The sequence below is a fragment of the Nanorana parkeri genome, unplaced genomic scaffold, assembly GCF_000935625.1.
Source record: "Nanorana parkeri isolate BGI_ZX_2015 unplaced genomic scaffold, ASM93562v1 scaffold1165, whole genome shotgun sequence".
In the NCBI taxonomy this organism is placed as follows: domain Eukaryota; kingdom Metazoa; phylum Chordata; class Amphibia; order Anura; family Dicroglossidae; genus Nanorana; species Nanorana parkeri.
Genome location: NW_017307433.1, coordinates 88,969 through 99,465, shown reverse-complemented (window position 1 = coordinate 99,465; position 10,497 = coordinate 88,969). Strand labels below are relative to the sequence as shown.

The 10,497-nt window shown below is 41.6% G+C and overlaps 1 protein-coding gene across 1 annotated transcript in view; it reads right to left on the bottom strand.

The window, feature by feature from the left end:
- LOC108796752 (rho GTPase-activating protein 23-like) overlaps positions 1 to 10,497 on the bottom strand; it is a 257,499-nt gene that overhangs the window by 220,657 nt on the left and 26,345 nt on the right. Inside the window, exons 5-6 of the mRNA XM_018568267.1 lie at positions 8,183 to 8,244; positions 7,979 to 8,103 (exon numbers count right to left, since the gene is read on the bottom strand). Coding sequence (XP_018423769.1) covers positions 7,979 to 8,103; positions 8,183 to 8,244 — 187 coding nt within the window. The remainder of the gene's footprint in view (positions 1 to 7,978; positions 8,104 to 8,182; positions 8,245 to 10,497) is intronic.

Genomic DNA, 10,497 nt, shown 5'->3' with positions numbered 1-10,497 from the left:
TAGCCAAACCTCAAGGGCCAATGCTATGACATCCACAAGCTAAATCTTGAAAGTATGCACTGCCAAGTGCCAAGTCACAGCCTTGCATAACTTGTACATGGTTGCTACAATTGGGCTACAATTTTGTATATCCAATGCAATAGTGGCACTCAACTTGGGGGACCCTCTAGAATGACAGGGTGAGTCTATTTTACAGAAGGAAGCAGTAGAAGAGAGGCAGACTATGGCTACCCACACCATCTAGGAGATGAATGGGAATCTCCTTTGAAAAAGATAGACAAAAAGAAAAGAAAGGGGAATTGAAGACTTTTGGCATGTTTTTATGAGTCTGGATCACAAACAAGAAGCATTTCTGTGGACTTTCCTGTTATTTTATCCTGAATCTTTATTGAAGAGATTGATGTTTATTATATGGACACAGAATATTTTTTTTTGGTATGTTTAATTACACAATTGTTAATATGTTGTTTGTAATGTAAGAGAATAAATAGTGAGTGCTGATCAAAAACACAGGCACATTATTTTACTGGTTTAGATTCAAAGAACAGTAAATGGAGATAGAAATAAGAGTTAGGGAATAATAGGGCACAGAGTTGGGAAACAATATTTTCTTTAATTACCAATATGTTGATGTGCAGTTTAGTCTCTTTCTTTGTTCACCAGACCTGTAACTGGTGAGCAGAGGATGCTTCTCCTACCAGAGAGGCCGGTGTAGTAGATTCTAAAGAGATTCTACTACCAAAGATACTAATGGCCTTGCAGCATCATTAGGCACTGAAACCACTATAGCAGAGACAGCTTGGTTTGAGGCAAGAAGCTCGCAGTACCCCAACATGATCAGTATGTTGTATATATAATAATATATAAAAGCATGAATAATGTGATTTACCTAGCGTATTTGACACCCAGGGCAGATACTGTTTTAAAACCAACAGATCTTTAACACAAAATTATCTTACACAATAACCATGAAATTAAAAACAATAATGGCTAGAACAAAAACAGTGGAAATTGTAGTGCCCGCTTCCATTGGTAGTCAGTAGAAAAGTGCCTTGTCACATGGTAGTCAGCATAGTGGTCCATTATATTGATGGCTGTCAGTGCTCCTAAGCACTCTCCTAGCTACCGCGATTGTATTGTGTAGGAGTGGGTGTTGTTTGACCGCAGGAGGCATAGGGGAGGCCAGCCACGGAAGACCCTCTATAGAGAATTGGTAGATCTCTTTTTCCATAGCCACCCATTGTTTTACAGTGCCGTGAACACACCAGTTCAAGAGCCTGTTTAACTGGGAGGCCTTGTAATAGGAGTGGAAATCGGGAAGGCCAACCCCGCCCATCGACTTGGGGAGGGATAGAATGCGTCTGCCAATACGGGGAGAGCTATCCCCCCATATGAATGATATACACTCCGAATGTATTTGGCGGGAAAAGTGGGGGGCAGTCTAATAGGAATGGCTTGGAGAAGGTACAGCATTCGAGGCAGCACAGTCATCTTCAGGGAGTTACACCTGCCGAAGCAGGAGAGTGAAAAGGCTCTCCAGCAACGGAGGTCCTGTTTGAGCTTGCGCAAGAAGGGTGTGTAATTGGCGTCCAAGAGATCTGAGAGATCAGGAATGATTTGGGTCCCCAAGTATTTAAGGCTGCAGTCTTCCCAACCGAAAGGGAGGGATAGTTGGAGCCGTGGGATCGAGGCTTCGGGTAGGGAAACATTAAGCGCGGACGACTTAGAATAATTTTGAAGTTGGAGAGGGTGCCATACATGGAGAGAATGTCCATCCGACAGGGTCAAGAAGATTCTGGGTCGGTGACGAAAAAGATAAGATCATCGGCGTAGGCCGCTAGTTTGTGGGAGCCAAACGGCATCGACAGTCCAGGGAAGGCATGAGAGAACCGCACTGTTTAAGAGGGGTTCAAGGGAGAGGGCAAAAATGAGGGGGGATAAAGGGCATCCCTGATGGGTTCCGTTGGTCAGAGAAAAGTATATTGATTTGGTCTCATTAACTGTTAGAGCGGCCATGGGGGAGGAATACAAAGTATCCATGACAACATATTAGGACCCTGTCCTATGTGATGTAAGGTAGCCCGCATGAATCCCCTAATATTCCGTGTCAGTCGACAGTAATATTAGGGGCATCGAGTGGGTTCGGGCATATTGGATGACATTAAGAACCCTGGTTATATTGTCCCTAGCCTCCCTGTCAGGGATGAAGCCCACTTGGTCATAGTGAATAAGTGTGGGTAGGCATGGGAGGAGTCTGTTCGCTAGAATTTTGGCAAACAATTTCAGTTCTGCGTTGAGAAGCGCTATTGGGCGGTAGCTACCACATTGAGCTGGGTCCTGCCAATGTGAATCTGCCAGGGCTCTGGGTTTTACCAGCGGAGGATTGCTTTACCGCTCGGGACAATTCCTCCTCGGTGATTGGGGATTCCATCTGATTCCTGTCGGCCGCCGAGAGGGAAGGCATCCCACCCAGACCTGAGACTATTGGTCTATTGGTCGATTTTCTCGGTCTTTGTGGATCTTAAGAATAATATAGAAAGTTGGTACATTGAACCACTCTACCTTCATAAATCTGTACTCTTTAGAATAAATTAGACCCGCCACTTTTGCAAGTTCTAACTTAAAATTGAGATTGTATTTCATTCTATCAAAAGGTGATTTATCCAGCTTAGTATAGGTGTTGCCATCTCCTAATAGGAGTTTTACTTCCCTCACATATTTCCTCTGATAGCAAAACTACATTGCCACCTTTGTCACTTGATGTTATCACTAAATTTAAAGTATTTTTTAATTCAATAAGGGCTTTTCTTTCTTCTCTAGATAAATTATCTCTGCCCCTCCGGGTCCAATCTACTGTTGTAGATCTACTGATCTCTAAAGAGACTAATATACCTATTGTTGGTGAGAGTCGGCAAAGTACTTGATTTTCTCCTTAAGTGTGTAGTTCTCCTTTCAAAAGGGGGCATGGCAGATTCCGTTTCTTTTTCCATATTCTCCTCTAATAAGGCAACTAGGTCATTATATGCTTGCAAATCCTGTGCTTCCAATTGTAATTCTTTATTTTCATGTAAATAACGTGAATATTCCTTCCTTAAATATAGATTTAAGTCTTTATAGATTGTAAACTCATCCATCCCCTCCACTAGGGAAAAGGATAGCCCACGTTGTAACAGGCTAATGTGACTTTTATTTAAAGGAAAGGTAGATAGGTTAATCACATTATTATTTTCTTCTAGCTCACTATAGATAATTACCAGTAATTCCGCTTGCTCCTTGTTTTAAATGATGTTTTGTTCTCCTGTGGTTTCAGGATGCCTTTTCCTTCCCCATGTACTCCTATAGCTTCCCGATTTCCTTCATTTATTTTAAGTTGTTCTGGATGGTCTCTCTCCTCTAAAAAAAACTTACAGATCTTCTTTGTCCCTCTCCTTCACTTTCACTAGCTGAATATTCCTCACTGAACACTTCGTGTCATCTATATGATCTTTTCTTTCAATTACTTCTCCCTCTTTTTGATGTTAGGTCAAAAATGTCTCCCTTTTCCCAATCTTCTACATCCCTTTGATATTTTGATTGTTTAATTGACCTCAGATTTTTTTGGGTTCTTCCAACCTCTTTCCTAAGGAAGTAATTTTGTTTTTCAAAACTTGCATGCTCTTTGAATGGATCAAGTTCTTGTCTACACTCATCAATCTGTTGTTGAAGTTCTAAAAGTTGGCATTTTTCTTCCTCCACTATTAATTTCATAATTATTAATCCTTGTTGGATGCACTGTTTTTTAAAGTGACCATGAGCTTATAGCAGAATTGTAAATGCCACTGCCGTAAGGCATACTGACCTGACATATTGTGAACAGTTTTGTTCCGCTGTATGCCTTACGGTGGTGGCAGGGAAAGGATTAAAGAGCAAAAAGTTGGATAAAGAAGTTATACTTCAACCAAGTATGTGTAATTATTAGCCAAATGGCTTTCTTTATTAAATATACTACAAACAAATGAAACATGAAGAGAATATGAGCACAGCACCATCAAACTAAAACCTCTATTATAATTGGCAAACCTCTTTCTTGATGAAGAAAGAGGTTTAAGGAGCAAAGCCTGAAGTTTAGGAAACACTGCCGCATGCCTTCCACTTTACTAGGTTTGAGGCTCATCAGCCTCCCCATAGCGCAGCACTGTCAAGTCTAAGACTGAGCAGCCATTCAAAATATGTTGCCCAGCGCCCAGTGTCAACTTGGGGTGGGGTGAACTGGGGGTATGGCCGCAAGGGATCTCCATCCATACATGCATTGCTTATAGCTTCCTTGCATCTCCTGTAGTGGTGCCTAAACTGGAGTGACATCACATTCTGGCTCCCAGCACCTCTAAGGGCACAAATGGGAGCTGTACAACCAATGCACATATGGATGGAGCTCTGTCACAGCACAGCAGCCCACACTGCCGTGTGTTCCACTGCAGTGCAAATTGGATCGCAACTTAATGACAGAGGACAAATGTGGGTCCTGTGGTTACACAGGTTTAGAACCACTGCTCTACACCATCTTCCACCCAACACCTCTCTTCCATCCAAATGTGGAGATCAAGGACCACCACAGCAACACTGTCTCTGGACATGCCCTTTGGTGTCCGACTTCTGGCGACAAGTATTACTATATATCAACATCTATATATAGCAATTCTCTTGTGGCAACCTGATCTCGATTATGCACTTTGTTTGTTTGGTTTCTTTGACGCATCCATAGGAATCCAGGACTCCTCCAACTACATAGGTCTGGAGTGCCTACATATATGTCTTCTCGTAGCCAGAAGATGTCTCATGAGACACTGGAATACCCAGGTACAAGAACTTATTGGTGACCTAAAATTATTACTGTATGAAGAAGAAATGGATATGGAAATGCAAAAAAGACTCTCGTACTAGGTTCTTTTTTCGCAGATGGAAATGTTTTATTAGCAAATCTTTTACCGTTTCAGAAGTAACTCAAATTGTAAAGCCCTTTTGGTACACTAGCTGGTTTTTGAAAGCAGATATGTTGAATGCCTTGGAGGATCTGCACATGGTTTCAGACAGAGATATCCTCTTAGCTGATATCCTCTGCAGATTTTACAGGTAGTTAATTTCTATTAGCACTTATATATGTTTTTATTTGAAGGGGATTTATGTATGAAAAGGATTTGAATAACATGTACACATTGGATGTGATAACACCACTTGTTTGGTTTTTATTGTAAAATGTTGGAAAGAAATAAAAACTTTTCTGAAAAAACAGACAAACAGTTTGTTACAAAGATCACAACGGGCTTTTTAAGCACCCATACGACCACCGGTAGTGGTAGACATATAAAGGCAGCATGAATATATACTATCAGCCACGCTACTATCGGAGAGTGGTCCTGGACGCTGGATGGGATGCTGTGGATGAAACTTTGAGCCTAATACTGTTTGACAGTCGAATGAGAACATATGGGCTGACCAGATATCAGTTCAATCAGGAGGTTGTAGCTCTTATTATTGTTGTAGACTTCAATTTGATATAAGGGTACCCTGTATATGCTGGTTCCTCTATATATGTTGTCTGTATTCTCTATACTTGTTCCTGGGGGCCATATTCCAGATTGGTAGGTGCATGCTATTGTTTATAGATATAAAGCCACATAATTATATATATATATATATTATGTAAATGTTTATAAAAAATAAAAATAAAATATTTGAAAAATGTGAAAAAATGTAAAAAAACAAAAACATTTTCGGTTTCGGCCTGACAATTTTTTTATTTCTGTTTCGTTTCGGTGTTTACATTTCTATTTCGGTGCACCTCTAGTTATTATGCCACTGTATGTGTCCCTCTGCACTAAAGCTGGCCATACGCTACTACAAGCTGGGTTCGGCGGACAGGGGCGTGAAGCAGGCGGGGTAGAGGTGGGATGGGGCGGGGTCTAATACCGCTAGGGACTGGGCCCCTAGCGGTATTAAAGTACTAGAAATACAATGCCTTTATAATAAAGGCATTGTATTTCTAGTACTTTAATACAGCCTCATATCAGTTATCGGCTGAAAATGGCACTTTTGGCTAACTGCCAAAAGTGCAATTTTTCTGACGATACAGCGGTGTGTGATCAGAGACAGCCTGCACTGTCACAGGAGGCTGAGCTCTCCTCCCTGCACCGCTCGCTCAGCCTGCTGTGACAGCTGTCAGGATGGAGAGCCAGTACAAACACTCAGTGATCGCTGAGTGTTTGTACATAATTGAGGACATGGTATCGTTACTAAAGCCTCAATTATGCATGAATGGGAAGCGATCTACATCACCTCCTGTTCATTCATGATTGTGGTTATAGTAAACATACTATGTTCTCAAGTTATCAATGAACAGGAACACTCAGAGGATTCCTGTTCATTGATAACTGGGGCTGCAGATAAAGAGATTGAGTACTTTGTGTCCTCAATCTCTTTCTATTTTAGACCCCTAATATTTCCCCAAGCCCCTAAAAGTAAAAAATAAAAGTATTTAATAAAAAATGAATTAATACAAATAAATATTAAAAAATGTAAATGTTTATAAAAAATAAAAATAAAATATTTGAAAAATGTGAAAAAATGTAAAAAAACAAAAACATTTTCGGTTTCGGCCTGACAATTTTTTTATTTCTGTTTCGTTTCGGTGTTTACATTTCTATTTCGGTGCACCTCTAGTTATTATGCCACTGTATGTGTCCCTCTGCACTAAAGCTGGCCATACGCTACTACAAGCTGGGTTCGGCGGACAGGGGCGTGAAGCAGGCGGGGTAGAGGTGGGATGGGGCGGGGTCTAATACCGCTAGGGACTGGGCCCCTAGCGGTATTAAAGTACTAGAAATACAATGCCTTTATTTTGCCCAACTGTATATAGGCAAGACTGCAGTGTCATGATGATTCTTTTGATGGGTTTCTAGGGGGCTGCAGAAAGTATGTCCTGGCGCACACATGCCTGTTTTGACGCTCCGACATATATGCTTTTGAACTTGTAGACGTGGGGTATTGATGTTTTTGAATTAAGCCATAAATAAATATTTATGGTTAACTCTAAATTGATGACCTGTACAGGCTTTTAACCCTTTCACAGTCATGAACGTACCTAGTACGTCATTGGCAACACGGCCCTATAAACAGGCAGCTTTATCCGCCAGGACTGTGTTTACCTTTCTAAAGCCGGCTGCTGGCTTTACAATAGAAACAATTCTGGCAGCTCAGCTGGGGCTTTTAAAGTGTCATCTATGGACTTTTTGGGGTACAGAATTTTGTCGCCGTTTCACGGGTGCAAGCAATTTGTAACAAATATAGGTATTTTATGGTGTTTTTGAGCACTAAAATAACTTAAGTGCATTTTTTACTAAATTTGTAGGTTTGATAAAGAGTTGCGTCAGCATAAAAATGCCACCATTTTATTCTACAGGGTGTTGGGTTTCAAAAAATATATAATATTTTGGGGGTTTGAAGGAATTTTCAGGCCTAAAATGTAGATTATAGCATGTGTGCAAAAACCGAAAAAAGGCCTTGGCCGTGAAAGGGTTAAAGCATCGCCTAGGGACATTTTGGAGTACCGTATGTTTTTAGCCATTTCCCGGATGCACACAGTTTTTAAACTTGGCATGTTGGTTATCTATTAACTAAGCACAACTTCCTTTTTTAAATTTTACAAACAAATGGGTAATACATTGTGTTTTTGTGTACTAAGACTAACTTGTGTATTATTTTCTGAAAACATGGGTTTGATAAACAGTTGCGCTAATACCATGCGACATAAAAATTTGCAATGGCACCATTTTATTCTACAGGGTCTTTGATCTCAGAAAATATATAATGTTGTGGGTTTTCAGTAGTTCCCAGGCCTAAAATATGGATTTTAACATTTGTGCAAAAAATAGCTCAATTGGGTTAAGATATACAGGTATAAGGATTGCTTATGAAATATGGTAAAATGCATACTCAGACTAACCTTTCATAGAACCATCTTGCTTTAGGGATCGTGATGCTGCCAGTCCTGTTGCCCATAAAAGATCTGATCGGATTCCTAAGCTCCGGGTTCCTTTAGGGGATGTGTCCAGTTTAGCACCAGAAACACTTTAAGATAGGCAGAAGAGAAAATCAGATAGTGGGAAATAAAGGTGAAAGGTGTCTCTGCTATATAGAGATGTCTTACCTCACTTTGCGATATTCATTGAGTTTTTCTTTGATTAAAGCATGGCTAGCAAAGCTGGGGTCCTTGGGGGAATGAAGTAAAAAAACTCAAATTATTATTTCTCAAAGAATATCAGAGAGATTAGCATCCACTCTGGTAATAACTTTGCCTATAGATATGTGCAACTTCACCTATTTCTTATTGTTACCATGACACATAACATACTATATATATACACTGAGTGGCCAGTTTATTATGACCACCTGACGTTTGTAGGCAAATTGGCTATAATTTCATGCTGAAGTTGCTAGAGGGCCAGACCATTATAAATTCAACGTCAGCACGAAATGATAGCTAATTCAGGGGTGTGGACATTTTTGAAAAAACTACTTGTCCAAGGGCTAAAGCGGGGGCCAAATCTACTTGTTCTTCATAACAATCTACTTGTCCAATACAAAAAAAATTAGTTTTAATTAAGACTAGGGATGCACCAATACCGTTTTTTGGGTATAGAGTACGAGTACCGATATTTTGCTTTTCGGTACTCACCGAGCATCGGTGATTCCTTTTGCAAGGAGCAGGCTTCCCAGGCAATCAGGAAGCCGGGCAGCGGGTAATGAGATGCTACCCTATATTGGAGGAGGTATCGAGCATTTGGGCGAGTACAAGTACTTGCCCAAATACTCTGTATCTGTGCATCCCTAATCAAAACTGTATTGGTCTGTGCTAAATAGCACTTCTCATTGGTCAGCGTTGTCACCAGACCACGCTGACCAATGAGTGCTTGTAATTTGCGAGCGAAATTCAAAATGCATAGGGCAGGACTGCGCTGGACAATACCACCTGTACCGGCGGAGGGTAAGGACTGTTTGCCGAAAGGTAAGTATAGCCGGGGGCCAGATTTGATCGGGTAATTCCATTTTCCCATATTACCTGGGAAAGTGAACTTGCCCTTTAATGCACATTGTGCGTGTGGGAGAGTTCTGCTGCCTCACTACCACAATATGGCACAGTGAAATGGCGGCAGCACTCAACGCACACACACACAATGTCCTATGCGTGCGTTTATTTGCATGCAGATGGAGGGGGCAGCGGGGTTTATTTTTTTTTTTTTTTACATTGTCACTTTTAAAAAAAAATTTACGGTCTCAGTGATAACACAGAGCAGACGAAAAACTGACGTTTTTCGTCTGCTCTGCGAGCTCTATGGTGAGCTCATGTTCCGTGGTCTCGGGTCCGCCAGAGGAGCGGGGGACCCCGAAAACCACGGGGGGGAACGAGAAGCGGGACAGAATCGCCGCTTCTCGTTTCATACAAGTGATCAAATCACTTGAAAACGAGCGGCGGCTCTACACTGTACACTTAGCTCTACTTGTCCGGAGTGTAAAAAAAAACTACTCGCCCGGCGCCCGAAACTGCATGTCCCGGGCGTCGGGCGATAGGAATTCCACACCCCTGGCTAATTATAGCTAATTTGCCTACAAACGTCAGGTGGTCATAATAATCTGGGAGAAAACAAAAGAGAAGGGCGCCCACCCTAGTGTAGATTGTTTTTAATGATAAAAGCTGCAATACAGGATAAAAACATACTCACAATAGTGAATCAGAGTAAAAGCTTTCAAGCCAAGCCTGGACAACATCTAAAATGGGCTGCACAGTCACCTGTGTACCAGCACAGGACTCCTTCGTTTACGCGTTTCCGTGGCCACTCCCTCTTCGTGGCCCCCAGAGATTTGCACTGGAGACACTTGGTCTGCTCAGCCAGGCAAATGTTTGTTTGAAGGTAAACAACTGTTGACAAAATCTGGTTTCTCACAATGATAGAGTGCCTTCTAAACAGACCAAACTGTTTGTTTTTTTTATGATGGTATGGCTGCCCTGTATTGTTTCCCCATTATTCGCATCCAACTTACTCACAATGTGATATTTTTTTTAATAGGGAAACATTATGTAAACAAGCACGCCTGGGAGGATCAAGACCTAAGCTCTTTGACACGTACTGAATTGTGCCTGATACATTTCTGCGACCTAGAGGTGGAAAAAAGTGAGATAAATCTTGCGTAGGCTCTCATACAAGTCTTGAGGGGCACCGCCCACAGGTGGTCTGCCAATTTTTCTTAATAAAACCCAGCAGCTCAAAACTGAATTTGGGGACCTCAAATGGAACTTTGTTTAACCACCTCCTGTTGATGGCCGCCTTACGGGAGCGGAAGGGTGTCTGGAGCCCAGCACGCACACGAGTGGGGAAACTGTCAGCCATGTAAACAGCCAGGGATGGCTGTTTACATTCAAGCGATTGGGCGTCTCTAGAGATGCCCAACGCTTGTAGTACCTGC